Genomic DNA, 23,188 nt, shown 5'->3' with positions numbered 1-23,188 from the left:
GCATCGAATTACTTAAGATCAATTAAGAATTAAGAAATAATTTCAATTAAGAATATGTACAGTTTTGGACGACCCGCGGTTGCATTCGAGCTTAGTCTGAATTAAATATATGTAAATTTTTGCTAGGACGAAAGGCCGCTGAACACACGGGACATCCCTCGCCCATCGCATTTTAGTTTAAATTTCTAATAACTGATATAAACTCCTTTTTGATATTTTTTTAGGTTTTACTCGAAACATTTATGCCCGATATTTCATGCACACATACGCACATTCACTCACACGTACTGATCATCCGGTCATCAAGCGAACCACGATATATTAAAGAGGATATCCGCGTCGACGTTTCGCAAAAGTTTTAAATACAATTTTATATTTTTTTTCGCCACGCAACTGACGCGCTTTGTTTGTTTTATTAATTGGAATCGATTGTATCGTTAATATATTCATGTAGAAAAATTTATTAATAAGAACGAAACGATAGCGACGCGAATGTCCATCTTGACTAACGAACAAAGACTGCGAAAATAATAACGACTACCCTAAATCCTAAGGCACCTTTCGGCCGCGCGCCGAGAACAGCGAAAAAAAATGAGGAAAAAAAATAATACAGCCAGTTCTCGGCAAAAATAATTTTCTCCTGATACTTAAGTAACTTCAAATCATCAACATGCAAACTATTTGGCTATTCGTACCGCATCCGTCGAGTTCTCACGAACTGAATAGTCGAGATAGCCCCTTTTAGTTTTCCGTAAATCCACATTTGTTCCGTCCGAACGACTGATATAACAGCGTAATGGTCCCCACAATTACGCACGCGATCAGCATTATTAAGTACGTATGTTTATCTGTTTTCATAATTATAATCGATGTGCAACGAATCTTTGAAATCAGGCCTTGATAGTGCTGACACGCCACTGCGTTCGGAACGGATAACATACACCCTATCATTTTTCTTTTACCATTTAGTATCCAAATTGCACTTGCCAATCGACGACGTTGGCGCCGACGACGAGGATGCCTTTCGTTCAGCGCCGGGCGCAGCACTTCCAGAAAACGGACTAGTTCGTTTGTTCATTTCTGAAAGAGAGAAACAAGTTATCGAGATTAATAGAAAATTTGTTTCAAATACAGAAAGAAAATAAAATAAATCCAGTTCTCGGGAGCAAAAATAGCCTTGTGTGTGTTCATTATATTTTTTTCTCGTTAATTACATGTTTATTATTACGAACCTAGATAATTTCAAATTATCATATGCAAAGTATTTGGTTAGTGTTAGTCAAATAGTTTCACAGAGATTTCGAGAGAGAGAGAGAGAGAGAGAGAGAGAGAGAGAGAAAGTTTTATAGAATTACAGAAATTTTGACAGTTCATAATAGTAGCAATAGTAGTAATTGACAAAATGCAAAGATCAGCTTCCTCAAAATCTTTGTTTTGCTGTTAGATTATGAAAATCCATTTAATTGGGCTGCTCAGAGTTAGTTGAGCTGTCCTGCGTGTAAAATGTTACATACCAGATATTAATAGCATTATTTTGCGCCTCGCACCCCAAGCGGTAATTCCGATTTCGCAAAGGTCCTTCTCCGTCAAGGAAGGAAACGTGGCCATGTCCACCTCGTGAGACGTAAACAGGCCTAGCGAATGAAAAAAAAAAAAAAAAGCGATGCTACGTTTCGATTTTTTCAAGTAAAAGCAGAAAATATAATAAAAGCAAAGCAATGGCACTCGGTGGAATAAAATAAGATGTGCTTTTACTGTAAACGATTGTAACTTGATTATATACTCACGTATATATTTCTCCAAGCCGATACTAGTTAACATACTGCCCAGATCATTGAAACGATGGGACGATGTAATTTTATTCAAATGGGAAGTCGGCGTATGATCCATATAATTTGAAGCCGCCATCCCGATCTGTCCAACGCGGTCCTTGCTCGAGATAATACTACTGAAATCCATCTCGGTACTGAACACCACCGGCGTGGTCGGTTCTTTCCATAAATCTGAAGGATGTGATGTCAGCTCCTGCATCCAAAAAATTTTGAAGTCAATGTTTTGATAATTTTTAATAAATCTTAGAAATTACTGATTTTATTAAATAATTATCATAGGAATAGCTATACTTATTTCAAATATTTAAAAGAAATGTTACATATTTTTTTTAAATATTAATATATAAAACCACAATTATAAATATAAATCCTTTTACTCTCGTTGAAAATATAAGAAATCTGGTAGTTACCTTGCTTAAGTCACTCGTGGTTATGGGCGGAATACTTTGGCTAAGACCGTAACCAGACCAAGCAGACGTTGGTACGCGGAAATCGTTGCTGCTTGATTTATTTTGCATTGCTTTTGTGGCCAGCAGTTTCTTCTGCTCATAATCGAAGGGCGTGAGATTCTGCTGCGCAGCCATCTCGAGCGATTTCTTCTCGCAACCAGGTGCACGTCGATCAGTAACTGGCAAATCGGACAACATGCTAGACAAATCCGCTAAAAAAAATCGAATATTTATTTGTAACTTGTAAATAATCCGATTATTAACGTAATGTTGATTTCTCGAAACATTTGACTTACCTAAGTTAGTATTAGTATCCGTAGGATTGACTGGTGAGATGTTACGAGGACTAATGGCAGGACTAGATAAAGAACTAGAAACGCTACTTAGCGAGGAATAAGCTGCAAATAAATAAAAATCAAATCAATTTCGATACATCTTATGATATAGAGCGTCTAATAAGAAAATAACATCAGGGAAAATCTAAAATACTAATAATATTTAAGTACACTATGTACTTCCTATTTTTACGTAGCAAAATACTTTCAGATTTAAAGTTGAAACTTTATTGAGACGTATTTTTATACGTGTACTTCAGTAATTTTCTCTCACTTTATCTTTCAAATCGATATTACACATGCATGTATGTGTAATAATCAAATAATTAAATAACAAAATTAAAATGTAAAATTTCATATAGAATAAATTACTCACCACTGCCACCATCTTTGCTATCCATCAACGAATTGGTGTTTAGACCGTGGATACCGGAAAAGTTAGTCGGTACATTGTTATGGTGAAATGCTCCGATATTGGGAGGCATCACGTGATTCGATAATCCATGGGGTCCGTGAGAAGTTCCCATTATGTTGTTGTGCAGCATGTGTTGTGTCGTCAGCAGATGATTTAAGTGAGAGTAAGGATACGGACACATTGACGAAACGTAATGATGAGTGAGGCCCCAGTGCGGCGACAGGCCCAGAGAATTCGGTGAGTGCGAAATTGGCGATACGCAATACGACGAATTTTGCGTGTTTACATTTAATATGCTTGAGAAGTTTTCCTGTACTCCACTAATCAAGTTGTTGTTGGAGCCTAATTAAATATTAAAGAATTTATGTGAAAAGAATAAATGTTTCCAAATGGAATTGATTATTCCATATTTTCGAAAATTCTTTAATTACTGTTTCGAAAATTTGATTAAAATTCAATGTCGATATATTATAAACAATTGTAATAACACTAATAAAAATATTGGCTTTATGTAAAAACGATGGATTCGTAATCAACAAGTTACTATTGATTTAATGAACAAAACACTTACCATCATTATTGGAGCTCCCTTGGAAAATATTTCCAGCATTCGGAATGTGATAAGTAACCGGTATTTCAGCGGTTACTATGGGCTCATCCAGTCCCAGCAACTGCTTCCGCGCCTGGTAAATATTACTGGCCTTCCTTTCGATTCCCTTGATAATCACAGAGAGTGTGCTCTGTTTTGGCTTATGGCGAACGTTGATGAACACGTCCAAAGACTGCATGAGCTGGGAGATCTTTTCCGTATCCACTGAAGCAGTCATAGAGTCTTCCGGCAGGTCGAACATGAGTACCAGTGGCAACGAGCCCTAAACACACAATCGTCGACATGATAGTATCATAATTATGTACTGTCATTATTAATAAACATTTACAGAAAACTAAATTACAGAAAGAGAATTACACAAGTAGAAATATTTTGTAATTAAATGTGCACATTTTGAGGTCTTTAAATTCTGATTATTTTATATATTACGAGTTATAATATTAAAAAATTACGATATATAAAGATCATAAAATTACTGGAAGGAAAGTGTAAGACCTGGAAGAATAACGTAAAAAGAAATTTATATAGAGAGAATAACTCTATAAAATGAAAATGTTTATAGGAGAAAAAGAGATAAAATTGTGGGAATTAATTATAGGCAGCCGGATATATGAATATCGACTTACTACTAATTGTTGTCTAGCCAAATAAACGTTGTGTATATCGCCAGTAATAGTAACATTGCTCTTCTTGAGGCTGGGTATATTCGGATCACCGGCATCAGGAAACATAATCTGCGTGGCGGTACGTTGCATAATCATTTTCAAATTGCTACTCTGTTTCCCTAAGACAATGCTATGGTGCTGAGGTGAGATCTCCATCGACATTTGTACTTGGATTTGACTCTGCAAGAAGAAAAATGCAAAAAAAAAATTATTTTCTAAATAATGGAAATTTTTTAAAAATAGCAAAAGTTATTTTTTTTTTTTTTTTCATAAACTCGACTTTTCGATAAAAACTAAGAAAGTAAAAAATTGATGAGTATCTTGGATATTTTTAAAAAATTATCAAAAAACATTTAGAAAAAAATTAACTACAGTGTTTGAAAAAACTATTTCTATATAAGAAATTAAAATAATTTTACAGATTTAATTTTATCAGTTTTTCAAAGAATAATTTTTTCAATTTCCCCCCCCCTCTCTCTCTCTCTCTCTCTCTCTCTCAAAAGGACAAACTTTGTCGATTATCCTTGCTACTCACAGCTAGATTTTTGCACATATGACGGATCAGTAGTTGCGTCGCTTCCTTGACTTGGGAAACTTCCCACTCGCATCCCTTGACAACTACTAGGGTGGCGTGCAGCTTCGGTCTTGTACGAAACATTACCTGAACATTGAACTTATCTTGTATCTTCACCACGTACGGCGAAGTGCAGTCTGGCATGCTCTGCGAAGCACCCATTATAGGTAGCTCGAAGGAAAAGATCAGTGGCGTCAGGTTCTAAAAAAGATAGGAACGTAAGTTGATATTTCTCGAAAGTTTCGTCTTGAGGTGAGTATTCATGAACCAACAACAAATGAACTGCGAATTTAAATTTTTACTTAAAAATTCAAATGAGACATTTACCATTTATAATTATATATAAACAGAATATTCGTTAGCATTCGATGTTTATTCATTGTGTGTTTGTTCATGACCCACCTTTATATATAGGATCTTCCAAAAATCACCTACTACTTTTTTACTCTTGAACAGAGATTTTTATTTTATTGCATAACACATAATAATTTAGACAACATTACATTCTTGATATCCAAGCTTGAAGTACAAAGTCTCAACTAACGCGACGTTCAATTAATTGAGAAATAAGATTTTGATTTCTCTCGAAGTGTAACAATGTCCCGCATCTCAATTTCCGATCGTACTGAATGCAAATATCATGGATATCCGAAGTGATGCTATTTTCACAATAGCTCAATTTCTAGTGCTCGGTAGAATGATCATCGAGCATTAAAGTAGTACGTCTTCTGGAATATTCTTAACACACGTTTTGCGAGGAATCTTACCCTAACACGAGCGCGAGCGCGTTCGACACTTTCCATCTCGCCAGCAATGGAGACCTGATTGCTCTTATCTTGATGATTACTACGATTACTATCTGGAAAATGGATGTGGCAACCAGTTTCTTCCATCACTCGTTTAATCGTCAGGCCACCTTTGCCGATGATGTGTGAATGATCGGTGTAACTAACATCCAGCTTCATGGTCACTCTGTTACTTTGCTGAAAATCCAATTGCGAGATTGATTCACATGGTCAAGTTGACAATTTTTGGCAACTACATATCTTTATCGCCAATTATACAATTAGTTTCGATTCGTTATTTTAATCAACTTGCAAATATTCTTGGTTTTATTATTTCAAAAAAGTAGATATTGCCGTTTAAATTCTTTAGAGTGAAATCTCGCTCTAAAAAGTGAAAATTAAGTGCCAATCTTGAAACAGAGTAGCACAATTTTCAATCTTTAAGAGTGAGATTATACTTTTCAGAATGAGATTTACTCTAAAAATTTTAATATCTATTAATAAAATTAATAAAATGATTTTAGAAAATAAAACTTGTATTAAAAGTCTTTAATTAAATATATATTTACCAAAAATGAAAGCTAACCTCGTATTTTAAAAAATTTAATTCCGAATCTGATAATTTTCGCAATTGAAATATTGAAATGACGTTAATGATATATAATGATGTCTGTCGAAATTATCGCTAAAGGTAATTTAGATAAGATTCAATTTTTGATAAAAATTGAAAGTGCTGTGTTATTGATATTATTATTATTACATTTAGAATTAATGAGAAACTAGAATGTGTTTCTGCCAACACAGTAACAGATACTTGAATAAAATCTGTATGTATATACAAAATAATAATTCTGTATCATTATACCAATCGGCTACCGAGAGAAAGTGCGATAGTATCTCCTACATATTTATTTACTTTATTCAGCATATTTATTCATCCGGCATGTTTACTCTTGCATTACATTCTACGCGCATGTAATCTCTTCGACAATTTACATTCGTTACACTTTGTATTTCTACCAACTTCAAGATCGTTGATTTTACGTGCGTGAGCTTCTCGGACCATATCGCCGATCCACCGAGGACTCGTGCGCGCAACTTTAGATATCGCGTGGCTGAACATTACATAAAGTCACGCGATAACGTCGCGCGATCCGCCGTGCGACTTTAGGAACTCCTTCCTGTATAACGAGTCATCGTCGCTTGTACCGCCTCGCTCGCAACGAGGCCGAGCGCCTCGAAACGTTCACTTCGTAATGGTAAAATCATGATAATTGCAAATGCAAAGAAATCTTTGTAAGAGTTAAATATTAGATAAACTCTCTTCGCGGTAAGAAAAAATAAGGCGGGTGCTAATAAATTCGACGAAAATTTGCGCAATTCTTATATTTGATTAAATTCTACTGAACAAAATTCGGTTGTAATTTATGCGTCTCAGAGGTCTCATACGTTTGTAAGGATATTTCATAACTTATTTTGAAAAGCTTTCCAAACATGTGTAATAATTCATTTCATTTATTAATTATATTAAAACATTATTTGGCTAGTGATGTTGAAATAGCAGAAGAAAGAACCACAATGCTTCGACTCTATACCATCTTTCTCTGCTGGTTTAAACATTCAGCACGGTAAACACTCGGGTTTCGAAAACGTAACCAGACAGATGCAACTGTGATTTCGAAATTCAGGACGTCGACATCCTGGCGTCGATTCGAAAAGATATTGAATATCTACGCACGTGGCAGACTGAGCTCTATAAATACTTTTGCGCTATTTATGCGCCATTCCGGTGGCCCGTAATTAGCGCTATATATACAAATGTTGCTGTCGTGCTACTTTTGCATGCCTGACGCAAAGCATGACATCTATTTTAAAGTGTCCATGCACTTGCCGCGATTGCAATTGCGAGAGTAGATCACGCAAGTCGCAAGAAAGAGAAGGAGAAGGACAGCGGATTCTCGTGTCCGAGAAAACCGAGCGCAGAATTTTATCCACGTTTCTCTCGGCGAAGGTATTCCTTTCACACGTCCTTCTTCACCCCGTTTCTGTCTCCGTATATATTCGCGCACTGTCTCTTGAACACACGCATGTCGGAATGTACATTCGACAAAGTAACAGGAATCGATCGGTATGGCTGACATAAAACGACAAGTCCGGCTCACCTACCGACTTGCGATTTAACGGTAATAGTGGGACCAGCTAACGTCATTTTACTGGGTCTCATTGTAACTTTTTAAAGTTAGGGAATGTTCATGATATGAGAACACGAACAAAAGATTCGGTGTCAATCATCTAAATCGCTTTTCTAAGAATTTCAAAAGGTAAGAAATTTCAAGATCACGAAGACGAAGTTTAGTTAAAATTTGACCTAGTTTTCAAATATCAATATAAATTAAATTTCCAAGACAATCTCAAATTAAATTTAATTTGTTTTGTTTCCCCTCGAGTTTTTGAAAGCAAGTGCTAATCATTTAATTAATTAAAGAATTATCATATTATTGTAAAATATTTTCACGTTGTTTTGTATCAAATGTTTTTTATCTTTTCTCTCTCTCTCTCTTTTTCTAAAGCAATTTGGCTGCTCGCCTAAACATAACGATTTGCTTTCTCGCCTGGGAATTCGTGATCACGAACGGAGACGTATAAATAGAATATGCTCTTTCCGCGTGGTCTTTCGTCTCTTTTCTTCACCGACTAATTCCCCCGACCTTCCTTACTTACGATATGTATTTGGTAATTAAGTAGAAACATGCACGGAGCCAAAGAAAAAAAGACATCGCATAAGCTGAAGCGAGTCTAAAAGTTTAATGACCCATCAACCAAAAGTCGCCATTGAAAGAAACGTCGATAATATCGCTGATTCTTTTTCTCGCACACAATCAGATAAATAAATTTAAATATTTATTCTTTATTTATAATACTATTTACATTTTTAATTAAACTATTGAAAGTGTATTTTATAAAAAATTCATCTGTTTTTTAGTCAGCTTGACCTGCACTTTGTTTTGACATTATCCTTATATTTACGAATGCCTATGTACATTATACAATATTTAATAAGATTAATAACATCTCCGATTTGATATCAATTCAATGCTGATATTAATTTTTATCACCCGTAAATGACGTAACACTTAAAAAAAAGATAAATGATCGCTCCAACGTATCACCACACAATCGAATTCGGTAATCGCCTATGTCGACTCACTGATAACTGATACTAATAGGCACACGTCCTTGCATTCGTGAGTGAGTGAGCGATCGTTCCGCGTGCAACGTTGTTTCCTCTATTGCAAAACAACTGGTAATTGCGCCAACTGCGGTAACACTGTAGTAGGAAAAGACCTCTCGCGAATCGTCTGATAATTGCAGTTTAAATATTCGATAAATTCCCGTACTCTGACACACTTTTTCGTGGATTGTTTTCGTCGACAAAATGATCGTCCCCCTTCTCCCCTCAAAAAAGAATATTATTTGCTCATTTTACTTGCATTCCCGATTATCGATATAGCCACTTTTGTACAAGTAATAATTTAGTATCCAAAATGCAAGAGCTACTACATCCAAATATTAAAAAAAGTTTATTAGAACTTTTGAATTCTTTAGCAACTTGATCATTAATTGAACATTTTAAATTGCGTAAAAACAGTTAGGTAAACGATTGTTCTAAATTAATAAAAAATTCTTTTTGATAGTTTAAATGAGTAAAATTGTTCAATATTTTTCACTTCCACTCCAAAAAACATAAAGATAACTACTTTTTTTAAATAGGCTACTAAATTTAGCCTATCTCTTTTGATCCTATTCATTTAAAAACGTCGTATTCTTAAACGGTTTGTCACATTGTTTTCTATTTATTTCTTACTGTAATCTCACAATACTAATTGTGAAACGATCAGAGAATGGAAGTAATTACTTGTAACACCGTTACTTTTCTTATCATTACTCTGTTACAATAACAATTTGGCAATGTTTAATTTTTTTGTGAATTGTAATGGTAACATTAGGGTTGGAAAATTACTCATTCGTTACTTGTAACAAGTTGGAAAAGTCACTCGTTACTGAAAGAATTAACTTGGAATTTTTAACTCGTTTTCACTACTTTTAAACTATTTTTTTAGTCGTTACTTTTAACGAGTAACGTTTTTCGTTAAAAATAGTCTTTCAGCAAATAAATATATAATGAAGGTGCAAAGTTACTTTTCGTAGTAGACTTTCCCAACCTTAGCGCAATTTCAGCGTTCAGGTATAGTTATCATTATAATTAAAAAAAAATTGCAATGTCTTTTTCAAATTGTCACTACAAAAAGTAACGGAACAAGTAACAGAATAGTAACTCTTCTATTCCCTGGAAACGTTATCTTTGATACAAACTGGGTCTTATCTATGTACCGGATGTACATATAAAATATGTATGACTTACCCGTGTGTCTAAAATTTCCATTATCTTCTCCTTCGCTGATCGTACATCATCTAGTCGTCCTGCGACTTTTATATGCGGATCTGCGAAAAGAAGGTAGAAGATTTAATTTCTATCGTGATTGGTGACGATCACGTGTGGAACACGTGTGGGAGTATAAGAGAACACAAACGGCGGCAGCGAGTCGCGCCTTTATTATACTGAGCAATCAATTATGTATAATTGACCTCGTTAATTACACGTTATACGAGATTAAACTTCATTCCGTGCTTGGCGAAATAAGCGATTAGCCCGAAGTAATAGTTTCCATCTTAGCTGACAAATAAAAAACATAAATTCTTCTTAAAAGGTACTTTCCACATACGTCTTTCTACAGATTGACTACATATGTCACACAAGTATTTTCACATATATTTTGTCGGATTGACTAATATAGCAAGAGAGCCTCAGGCTCTTTACGTAAGACCAAGGATTTGGTCGGCAATGCTTTTCTCGACACCGAATTTGACCGACACCGAATATATATCTACCGACGTAAACATTCATCGACTTTCGTGTATGGTCAGAAATTTTTGGTTTGTTACGATTTGAAAACAAAATATCCGTAAAACTGGATGAAACTGTTTTCTTGTAAAGGTCGACGAACTCACCGCCCTTCAAACATATAACCAAGGCCTGTAGCGAAGTAACAGTTACATCGATTCAATGAAATTGGCGACACATTGTAGACGACACTCAAAACGCTGATGTAATGTTGAATACGTATTATCGACGTCAATCTTGACGTCGATGAATATTATTAGCAAAGAGTTGGTCGATGATTTTAACGTAATCCCAAAAAGAATTAAGCGCAGGGCTCCGAAGATAGAAAGACGCCGCTGGCGACTGCAGAAAACTTGATACCAATCGATAGCTATTTTGAAGTCAATCTTAGTCTTCGCAACGCTTGCATTTTCTTGAACGCGAGGCCTTCGACTGTATAACGTGTTCCAAAGTCGAATATGACGCGTCATTGACGCTGTATAATGATCGCACGTGCGCGTTCCGCTCATTACTCGATCCTTGTCACGCATGGACGAGACTCGATAATTTTCATCTATACTTCCGATCATTATTAAAAATTAGAAATCCATCATTAAATATAAATAGATGTACGCGTAAAATAGGAAACCATGATTCATCGATACGTTTAAAAATGAGTATAACTAAGTGTGAGAGTTTTAATAAAGAGAATCGACATTTTTTCAATTAAAATATTTTGCTGATAACTCTTAATTAAATAACTTTTCTTTTTATTTTTTCCAAACATTAAAAAGTTCGATCTGGCGCGCAACTGGATAATGAAATTTTAATTTTATATTTAATCTCAAATGAATTTGCTTTAACTAAAACTGATGAATTCGAATATCTGATCATTGAGATACCGTGATATTCCATACAGTAGAATTGAGACTTATTTTGAGATTTTGGCACAGTCGAATTCTATTCCCGAACGGAGAATCATCTGCGCAAGGAAAGAAAAACACGTTTTCGGAACTTTTTTCGCAATCAAAACAACGATACCATATCGTCTGAGTCGTGAAGCAGCTTTTTATCTCTCCTTCTTATCTCGTCTTAATTATGTAAGAGATATCACGGAAAATAACGCAATACTTGATAGCGTGCTTTTGAAAATCAGAGCCCGAACAAATTCACGATAAGTACTTGGTTGGCGCCTAGAAAATGCAGCGTTAATGCAATTATCTATCAGCCCTCGCGACACAATCCGCGATTATTTTTAGAATCGACACGACGCGACGGTAGCATGCGGACTATTCGAGTGCAAGACTTTGAAGCCTGACCTGACCTCTTTAACGCTGAGCATAGAAAGTAGATGAATCCTGTTTGTACAAAGCGATAAGGAGTGTCGGCTGCCGTTGCAGTAACAAGAGAGGGGCAGTGTCAGAGGCTCGGCTGATTATCTGAATGATACAAGGTGTTCTTTAATACGTGTGATGTGTACATTGCTATGTTTCATGATAAATTCATGTAGAAAGAGAATTCAGATATAAGAAAAAATGACAACGATGAAATATACGCTACGAAGCGAGAAAAAGCTATATGATAACTGTCATATAAAAATACTTAGAATATTTTCGTGTCTGAACATATTGAAATCGTTTTCAAATTATTTTTAATTATTAATCTTTTTAGCGAATATTTACAATATAATATTTAGTAAAGAAATTTTTAATAAAGGCTAATTTTGAAAGTTGTCCTTTTATGCTATTGTTTTATATAATATATGTTTCCATTCGTCTATTGTATTCTCAAGAAGAATCTCTATAAATTCTATACAACAGTAACGAATTTAAAGCAAAGCTTTCTCGCGATCTCACGATAATCTGATAAATTTTCTCGATCTAGGTCGAAAATAAAACCAGTTAAATAATTTGATGAAGCAGCAGCATTGCGAAGTCACGCGATAGTTGATTTTTAAATTTTGTTGTTTACTTCACAAACACGCATCGTTCAATACAAACTGTCTAAATATAACTCTGATATGACGGGCAAACAGAAAACTAGCAATTTATCGAGAAATAATTACAATTCTAATTATGAAATAAACCCAAACTTGTTATCTCTTCACCTACTTTATTCTTCAGTTTATACTTTTCGATGTCAAGTTCGTTCGTAAACCAGAGATGTAAAACTCATTATTACATGATTTAGTTTAATAAAATTTGATTTTTGTTTAAAATATACTCAATTTATTTTAAACCAAATTCATCAAATTTATAGTTTTTATTTGCGTTCTTTTTTATTAGTTACATCAAGAAATGCATGTCTTTCAGTTTTACTGATGATACGTTGTATGGATAGCTTTGCTGTATTTATAGAAGATTACCATCCAATTCAGGCACAAGTATCATGCTAAGTAATAGTTATTACAGTCCACCATCGTAGTTATGAATGTCCGCAAGAGAAAAAAAGTTACATGTAGTCTTATCACTCAAAGAGTAGCGTGGCTTACGTGACTCGCGACACATCGACATCTTCACGCAACGAAGAATTAGAACGGCTGCGTGATACTGATTGACGCTTAATTCGATCACAGACAATTATCCGGTTGGTTAGGCTAGACTAGAATCCCGCTGATCTCGCTGCGCAAAATTCACGACAGCTTCGAGAACGGGTCAAATCACAAGGTGATATCCTATCGTGACACGGGAAAGATAACTCGATAATATCTATTAAGCCTGAAGAGCGCATGATGTGAGTCAATTTAACTCATTCGTTGCCTCGAATGCAAATTCCATTGTGATTTGTCAATTGTGATTTGTTATAAACTGCGAAATCGCACTTTACATTGAAATATATACGGTACAACCCGAGTTCGTAGACTGTTTACTACAATTTTTCCAATTAGAAATTACTCGATCAATTTGTAAAATTAATCATAAATATGATTTAATTAAATTTTTTGATATTATAATTCTATTAATCCGGTTAAGTTAGTCAAGATTTTATTATAATAAAATCTGCTTAAGAGGATGACGATTTGCACAGTAGAATATCAAACAAAATATTTTGTATACACTGCGTTTATACATGTATGAGGCCTTTGAAAAAAATGCCGTCATTTTTTGTGTAATTTATTTGGTAGATATAAATCGTAATAATGAATAATAATTAATGTGTTATACCATATTGTTAAATGTTATTTAAGTTCGTCGAAGTTTTCACATATAATAGCAATCATTTTAGAACATTCTATATAACTTAAAAAAGTATATAGTATACTTAAGTATGACACATCCGATATACATGAGATATAATCAAACAGATCCAAGCAATATCCTACGTATGAATTTCTATGGAATTTAAACTCTTGCGATACATTCATGCGTTATCATTTGGCCGTCATCGACGTTCCCGCGATTACATACAAAGAATTATTAGAATGACTATAAGGGAACTTGTAAATTATGAACAGCTTATAATAATCCGTATCGCATGTATTGAGTGTCTTTGTTTTGTAAAGATTTAGGTATACAGATACATGTGAGATAACTCATATATTGTAACGATGATCTGAAGCCACAACGAGCAACAAATATATAAGTTTATTTATACTCGATTACATAGGCTATCAAGCGCGATTGGATTCGTAAAATAAAGAAAAGAACAGCGACAGAGAAAGAGAGAGAGAGAGAAAGAGAGAAAAGGCACGTGCAACAGCTGTTTAGGTTACGAGGGAGAAATGAATCATTGAAAAATTTCCACAAGATTCGATCGTACGACGCTGTTTCAAGCAAACGAAAGGATTCTCTGAATTGATCCACATGTCATAATTTATGTATCGGGAAATAGATGACGAATTAATCCTTAAAACAGTCGATGTGAAAAATAATATGGATGAGCAATCAATTATGGAAAATTTAGAAACTTGGAATTTTTATAGCGATCTATTTGAAATTTTTATTTTGATACCTTTTGATTCTTTTATTTCTAGCGATTAGTTAAAAATTCATTGTATTGTCAAATAAATATTCACAATCGAGAGACGATATTACAAAGTATAAAAAAAAATTACTACTCTTTGTTCAATGATATTCGTCATTACTATGTTACATACGTAATTATTGTTATCAACTATGTTCACCTGCTTATCTATTAGAATTTCACAAAAATACGGATTAAAATTTGAAAATATTAAATTTATAATTTTTCAATTAAATGAAAAATGTGTTGGAAAAGTTTCCCATTTCGATATTACTTGTATCAAATTAATCTCAAAAGTTTCACGAGATATGCAAATTTTTTTCTATAGTCATGATGAAACTTTAAATAGCGATCATAAAGTCACGTACGTAAGAAACGTCAGCTGACGACGAAGAGACATGACCGATCACTCGGTTGACGCAATCCACGAACGATGCGTATTCGCACGGCTACGCATATATCCGAATGCGAGGAACGCAAGGAGAATCACGAAAGATGACTTTTGCGTCTCCTACAACTACGAGTATAATATTCCAAGGACGTGCGGCACACCGAATCTGAATTCCATGTCGCTCTCGAACTATCGATAGCTTCCGCTTGCGCGCTCATTTCGTATTATCCTCTCGTTTGTCACGAGAAAAACGGCATTTCCGGATTCGTGAAATATTTTTAGATAGATTTTGAATATATCGACAAAAGAAAACTTCCCAGAGATTTATATATTATTTATGGGGGGACTACATACGCAGTATATAAAATTCACACAATTATAACAAGCACTGTGATCCAGCTTTGACCGTAAATGGCTTTCTTCTTCCAATTTATTATTGTTTATATATTATTGTTCTCTTTTGCGCGTTAATAATTTTAGAATTTAATTATTTTTAATTAGAAAATATAGTATATGCGTCCGCATATTCCAAGTATTATCTTGAGATTAAATACAAAATAAGATATCACCGTCTAATCACATTTTGTGCCTTTGTAATCGTTAATAGAGTTTGTCGATGTCAGATAATGATATAATAATGCTGCTGTTATCAGTTATTTTAGAAAGAACGTTGCTCTCGAATCTCCATTTGTGAGAAAACGCAGATAGACATTCGTCTATATTAATAAACCTAAAAGCATTTCGTCATGTCACGGTCTATTGTATAATCATACCAATAACTCAAATAACATGTTCTTTATACAAATATACGAAGCAGTATTTATTTTAGTTATTTGTATAATACCTGAAATTATTTTTTATTTATTTTTTATTTAAATATTTCTCTGGAGTATTTTCTAATTTAGTCTGTAATATTTGTACAAGAATACAAATTTCTATCATCTATTGTTATCCGTTATTGACATATTTACTAAACTTTTTCTACAAAATCTTTTCTAAACTACACAATTTACGTAACAGATTACTTTTAAAGATTTAATCGATCGACAGCTTACCTTTCTTCGACTTTGCTCCGATCTTCAGTCTTGATGGCCACGTAACAATGGTGTTTGTTCTCTCCATAACCTGAAACAAGACAAAATCGCTATTGTTATGCGCCGTCAGAAAATAATTCTTTTCACGTAGATATGTATTTCTCTTTCACAGTTTAATAATAGAAACGCATATACTAAAAAATACTCCAAAAAGTTTTCGAAATATTTTCCATCTGTCATTTTTGTTCTGCATCTTTAAGCAATTATTACACTTCTACATAAACTTCCAGAGAAGTAAATTACTTATTTATTAATTACATAACGAGCGATATGATATCTTTAATACTTTCAAAAATTAGAGGTTCATTTTCTGTATAACATTTGTCCGATGGGTCCGATGAGTCGATTCATTATGTTTAAGACTTCTTATCAATTTTTCAGATTATCTCGCTTTCCATGTGACCTTCATGAATATTTAATCTCCTCAACACGTAGCTTTTGCTTATCAAAGTTATACATTGACTGTTATTCACTTTCTGAAATAATTGTTATCATTCCGAGATTTTTATCAATTTCCTAGCTGTTGTATTTTTTATATAGTTTTTGAATACTTAATTTTTTACACACGCATGTATAGTTTCCAATTTTAAATAAACGTGTCTATCTTTGACTGTACATTTATCATGAAGAAATAATCAAAAATATAATTTGCCTCATAAAAAATAAAAAAAACATTAGTATATTTTTTAATCTATTTATTTATTCTTTAATCGATGGATTTATATTGTAATGGAAATTTAAAATTTATGGAAACCTAAATTTATTAATTAATTTTTAATTAATAAGGATTATGAAATAATACTTTTTTCTTAATGTAAGAAAGCTTTCCAACTGTAATCTTACGCCTGCATAATATTTAACTATTATTATATTTAATGTCAGAAAAGTTGCAATAATAATGATTTTATTTTAGTTGAAATGAAATTTGTTTAAAATTGTCATGTAATAAAAAATTTCGTATAATATATGAAAGACCGTCGCGAGTAAAAGTATTTTTTTTGCATGCAGTTTCTATTTTTAACTCGAATCTTCACCTCTTTAAATTATTAACTGTCTACATGTAATTTCTAAGTTTAGACAAAAGACAACTATTTTTAGATGTAGGCTTCCTCACGTAGCTTCTAGCTTCGAGGAGAAACTTGACCGTTTTCAACACTGTCATAAATTAGTTTAAATCATAGAACTTAGAATAATTTTATTATCTGAAATAATTAAAATCTAGTAGTATTAACTGGAATTTAATATTATTAACTCTCTAGACCATAAGTATTTCAATCACGTTAAACGCAGCTATTTTTCTGAAAGAATATTGCGTGCAATCTTCATGTGAAAAAAAAAACTCAAAATTGAGCGAATACAACTGCTATATTAAAAATTCTAATTCGGAATTGTGACATTTATCATTACCACGGTCATTTTCGTTGAATATTCGTCTCTCAATTGTCGATATCCAGCTGCGAAAAGGTCTTCGTTCCTCGCAATCAAACGAAAATAAACGAAAGACAATAAAGAGAAAAATATAGTCGAAGAGTATAAATTTCTACAAGACGAGAACGCGTTTCACAGTTATCACTTATTAAAAGCTCTATGCAATACAGAGCGACCTCGAGAGTGGGAGGTGAACGGATCACGATAACTTTCACGATAACGATAACGGGTCACTTGGCTGGATTCTTAGGCACTGAAGCGCTAATTGCACTGCGGGTGAATCGAGTCGCCGGATTTACTTTCACTCCAGTTACCGCTGCTGATCGCAGTAAAACATTCCGGAAGATCACGCGGCCGCTAATTAACAGATCTTTCCACCTCGCGACGTAAGTAATTGTCTCCGTGAGTTTGTCGACCCACAATCGACCTCGTTAAAAATCCGACGATCTCCGACAACGCGAGAACTGCCTTTTAACTACTTTGCGTTGAAGACCACCGATCAATTGATCGATCGTAGATTCCTGATTACGTTTATCAGGCGACTTTGTATATCACTCTACTTCATTTCGTTGTACGATACACATCTGGATCACTTCAAAAATACTATGATTTTAATTGTTTTCTTTTTACAAATTTTCCCCTTGCGAACTTGTTTACAACCGGGTTCCACCCGCAAAACACGTAGAGTTTCGAGCCAGGATTCTTTTTTTATGGCAAAATTCTTGTCGTCGAATCATAAGATCACCGCGGGATCACTGGCACGAAAGGAAACTGACTAACTGACTAACGCGAGATAATATAACGGGTCGGTCCGGTCGAATCACCTCCCACTACGTTCTCCAACTCCCGCCACCAGTCGCGACTTCACTTCACTGCGCACCATGTTGGTCTCTCGTCATCATCGCGAACCCTACCTCCGCGAATCCTCACCTGCATGGAAGCTTTGCGAGCCTCCATTGCTTTACAAACACAAATTAAGACTAATTGTAAAACGATTAAAGAACACATAGTTCCGATCTGGCAGGTATTCCAAATCTTCCGAATTTCTTTTTTCCTTTCGATAGAACTGAGGATCGCTTAAAATAATTTTTAAAAAATCGAGTATTTGAATATACGAGTATATTCCCAAACGAACTCGTACTTTCGATGAGTTTCAAGCACTCAAAAATTACAGACAAGAATCTCTGCAATTTTTATCCGAAATTTGATTTTTCTGAAACTTATCGATGTGAATGTTGCAACTTTTTTTTATTTCTCGACTATCAAATATCTCCCGATTATTCTGAAATAACATGTGTAGTGTATCTTATTCTGTTGAGACACACGTGTGGCATGCGTGTTTAATGATATGCGACAACCTTTAGACTTTCATATAATAATAATAATGTGGACGTCCGAAGTGTGTGTGTTTGTATATTTTTTATTTATCCTAAATTGCTAGATTTAAATATTGAAATTTAAATATTCAACTTACTATATCTAGAATCATGTCTGCGAAATAAAAATCGTCTCGCTTTGGAAAAATTTAAATCGCAAGAGATATAATATGTGGTCGGAACGTTTCAATTTTTTCTCAAATCCTCTTCAATCACAGTATAAGTTATATGGAGATAATGTCGTAATACAAACAGACACTGTAGATATCAGCACAAATATCCGCAATTACCGGCTCATATATTAGCCTATCATTTTTATGAAAAAAGGTCACACTTTCAACTACAGCAAAGTTAGCATAGCATATTTCCGTTACAATCACGAAGAAATATAAAATGCTCTGACTTGTTAACTATAATTTGCACCACGTACTTTCTGTATCACGCGTTAAAAGACTACTCCCTCCGACTTGCTCTTACTAAATACCTCTCTAGAACACCTATGATACTGAACTGAACACTGTTATGATGGTTAGTCAAAAGACTGACTGCAGATGCAGATAAAAATTCGTTTTTCAGGGGTTACATACTTCCGGTGTTCCAAGAGGGCGTTTTTCTAGAAATCTAAAGAAAGCTGACTGAATGGCAGCTCTTGCTAAACAAGCCGAAATTTGTACGGAGAAGAAACATCTTTTTAAAAATTTTGATATCTGTTCTAATATACCTAAAACAAAAAAGTTTCACGAAATAACCGTATTCAAGAATCTTAAAAGCTAAAATTCTCAAATTGTATAAATAATTTTTATACACATCTATATAATACAATTTTTTATTCTCGGTTATTATTAATATATTTTTTAATCATTAAATATTATTTTATATAAAATAATTTAAAAATATATACAATCTATGTTATTTTTGTTAATAAATTGCTAATTAATATTTATTTTCTAAAAATAAAGTTTTAAAAAGAAAAGAACATATTTTCCGTATACGAATACCTTTTGCACTTATTACAAGTAGGTATACATATGTATATAAAACACAACCATTCTCTCACGTAATCGTATTTACATGCGATATAAAAGTACTTTTTGCTGCAATGTTTATAGTAATGATTGTAATAACAATTACAATTACAATACAACGATAATAGCATGAAGTTGTACAAAAATATTTTAACACTCAACATTATATGTTTGATATCTACAACATTTTTAACAAATTTTACCCCTATAAATCAAAGAAACTCAAGAGATAAGATAAACTTTTGCTTGAAACATAAAAATGATGAATAATGACTTTCGAAATAAAGCCTTCCTCTTTTTTTTACAATATTTTCCTATAACAAACGTTTTAAAAAATGTGAAACAAAAATCTCTCTTTATTTTTTTAATTTGTAGTAACAAGTTCTTTTTTCGTCTTTGTGTATTTTGTTACACATTTTTTTATCATTAAAAATTTATTTGCGTCGTATGTGTATCAAGTAGAAGCTACGATATCACTGTAAAAAATAAAATATTACTTTTAACTTAAAAACATACAGTGGACTTTCTAAAACAAGCAAAAATATTAAAATTAACAGAAAAATGTTAATTTTAACATTTTTGCATGTCTTCTTAGAAATTCCAGTCTATACGTCTTAAAGTTAAAATTAATATTTTATTTTCTATATAAGTAGTGTAACATGTTAGAGTATGTTGAACCATGACGCGAACAAACTTTAAGCTGTCATCAAAATGATTGATAATTTTTTTGCAACATATTTTTCTCTAACCATTAGAAAACGAAGCTTTCAATTTATTTTTAGCAAATCTTCACAAAAACTTATACCGCTTCGACAATCGTGACTTTGATATATAAAAGATGGGTACTCAAAATAGGGATACTTATTCACTGTGACCAAGTAATTGTTAAAGCAAAAGCAGAATTTCTCAGAAAGCAATCCCTTATTATATTTATACAAAGTCATTCCGTTTGTTTCTTCTAAAAATTTATTAAAAGCTTTATTTGTTGTTAAAAGAAAATATATGTATATTATTGTGAGAAAATTGTTATTGCTTTGGTGATAACTTAATGTTAATTAAAAATTAATTTGCGATGAAAGAAATACAAACAGAAAATAAATAAGGAAAAAAGGTATTTTAAGAAAAAAAAAACAATTTTTATCATACTTTGATTTCACATTTCTTAAAAACATTTGTTACAATAGAATTTTTTAATGATTTATCGAGTTTTCTGAAATAAGAAATTTATCCACATTTACTCAGATAATGATAAAAATGCATCTTAATCTAAAGTGTATATTTATACCGTCTATGTATAAAAAAAATGCTGATTGATTCTGAAATATATTGCACACTGAGGAAAAGAATCTTAATTTCAAAGAAATTTTCATTGTTGTGTATATATGATCCAAAGAAATCTTTTTTTTTTTAATACGAACAAAGAAATATTTCTTTAAAGTTAAAATATTTTTTTCTTAGTTTAATAACTTAATTTTTTTTTAATTTCTCTTTGTTATTATTCTGCTACATAGATAATTAATTCCATTTTGAAACTTTTGCATATCTATTAACTTTTGGATGAACTAAAAAATATTCTATTATAAACTCGGAAGGACTATCTTTTAGAAGAGATGGGACTTAAAAAGCACGTTTCTAATTTTGACTTTTATACGGAATAATAAATACTCTTGTAAGATATAATATAAAATCTTGTTCCCAATTTAGTTGAAATATTTCTATATCTTCAAGGAAAAATATTTCTTTTAGTATAAATAGAAAGAGACATATTTAAATACCGGCAAATATTTTCTCTACATTTCTTCAAAATGAGTAGGTAGGAAGGTCCATGTAATATATACTTATTGTTAGACCAATAGGTCAAAAAGTTTATCTGTCAATACAAAAAACATCCTCATAAATTCTTTTGTATATACAGAACTTTTCTATACCATTATACTATATATTGTCTTATGTTCCGGTATTATTGTCTCTATTTTCACTCACCTCTCTATCGTAAATTTCAATAAAAAATAAAAACTGCATCTTTTCCACAATTTTTCACACTCTTCAGATTAAATATCTAAGAATTGAATATGCCGAAATTACGAAAATCTGAAGTTGAATATTTTAGATATCAAAGTTAAAAAAAAAGCAAAATTAAAATTCGTTACAAAATCTAGCTTTGTTTTTGAAAAATGCATAACTTTTATGAAGATTTCATGAAATTATAAAATATTTTAATTTTTTAATCTCTTCTTAATCCCTTTCTTTATTATCATTTTTTATTTCATTTATATCAAAATCTTCATAAAAGGATAATTGCTTTATTTTAAATTTATATTGAAAAAATAGAGAGTTGTATTAAAAATATATTATATTTTATATTATAATTTATTTGTTGCTTACATTTGCCGCGTATATTATAATTTATTTGTTGCTGTTATACTTATATTGTGTACATTATACGAATATTTTGATTTATAGAATAAAATAACGGATATATATGTATAATAGTGAAATTGTACGAAAGAGTATATATGTATTCTTTCAATAAAATTGGCAAGATCGAAAAAACTGTACATCGAGCAATAAACGAAGTTATCACGAAGACATGCGGGTCTTTATCTTCACATGCACGAGTCGCTGATTATAGGAACCAGATAAATATGTGTGAGGGCCGACTCGATATGAAAATACTTTTAATCGCATGTATCGATTGCGCAACAAGTTGACAAAGAAAATTGCGAACGTTTGAAACATCGTGACATACTTAATAATTTTTCAATTTTTATTTTTAGCCGTATTATAGTCATATTTTAACGAATGTTATGACATAATTTTAGAGTACGGTGCACTTGACACTACAAATGCTTCGACGCTTTTGATTGACCAATCGAAAGAAAGAATTTTATTAATTGATTAATCAAAAAAATACTTCAAAACATTCGTTAGCATCAAGTGGTCCGTATATTTACTTAATCTAATTTATTTCGTTTCGCAAATGCGGGAAAAATTTTGAAAAATTAAGCTAAAACTTTGTAGATTGATTCTTTTTTATTTTTTATTTTTGATTCTGCAACATTTGCGATTAATCGATCGAAATTAAATAACAATATCATTGAGAACACTACTTGATTTGCATTTATAATGAATAATTTGAAGAGAACTGATATTACTTAATTGATAAGGATTAAATCTATCACGGTGATATGTATAGTATGTTATTGCTGCGCAAATGCTAATTTATCACAGTTATCACACATCACAATTTAAAAAAATTTCACATGCGTAAGAAGCTCGATTATACCAACTTTCACCGATTCGA

General features: G+C 32.6%; 1 protein-coding gene across 1 annotated transcript in view; it reads right to left on the bottom strand.

The window, feature by feature from the left end:
* Positions 1 to 958: 958 nt before the first annotated feature.
* BicC (protein bicaudal C) overlaps positions 959 to 23,188 on the bottom strand; it is a 29,224-nt gene continuing 6,994 nt past the window's right edge. Inside the window, exons 3-14 of the mRNA XM_018551233.1 lie at positions 16,017 to 16,086; positions 10,089 to 10,168; positions 5,648 to 5,863; positions 4,842 to 5,081; positions 4,268 to 4,486; positions 3,603 to 3,903; positions 2,993 to 3,373; positions 2,578 to 2,679; positions 2,243 to 2,493; positions 1,788 to 2,025; positions 1,515 to 1,634; positions 959 to 1,080 (exon numbers count right to left, since the gene is read on the bottom strand). Of these exons, the coding sequence (XP_018406735.1) occupies positions 959 to 1,080; positions 1,515 to 1,634; positions 1,788 to 2,025; positions 2,243 to 2,493; positions 2,578 to 2,679; positions 2,993 to 3,373; positions 3,603 to 3,903; positions 4,268 to 4,486; positions 4,842 to 5,081; positions 5,648 to 5,863; positions 10,089 to 10,168; positions 16,017 to 16,086 (2,340 nt within the window). The remainder of the gene's footprint in view (positions 1,081 to 1,514; positions 1,635 to 1,787; positions 2,026 to 2,242; positions 2,494 to 2,577; positions 2,680 to 2,992; positions 3,374 to 3,602; positions 3,904 to 4,267; positions 4,487 to 4,841; positions 5,082 to 5,647; positions 5,864 to 10,088; positions 10,169 to 16,016; positions 16,087 to 23,188) is intronic.

This window comes from Cyphomyrmex costatus, unplaced genomic scaffold (genome assembly GCF_001594065.2).
Source record: "Cyphomyrmex costatus isolate MS0001 unplaced genomic scaffold, Ccosl1.0 scaffold135, whole genome shotgun sequence".
Classification (NCBI taxonomy): Eukaryota; Metazoa; Arthropoda; class Insecta; order Hymenoptera; family Formicidae; genus Cyphomyrmex; species Cyphomyrmex costatus.
The sequence above is the reverse complement of the archived record's forward strand: the minus strand, read 5'-3'. Positions and strand labels throughout refer to the sequence as shown.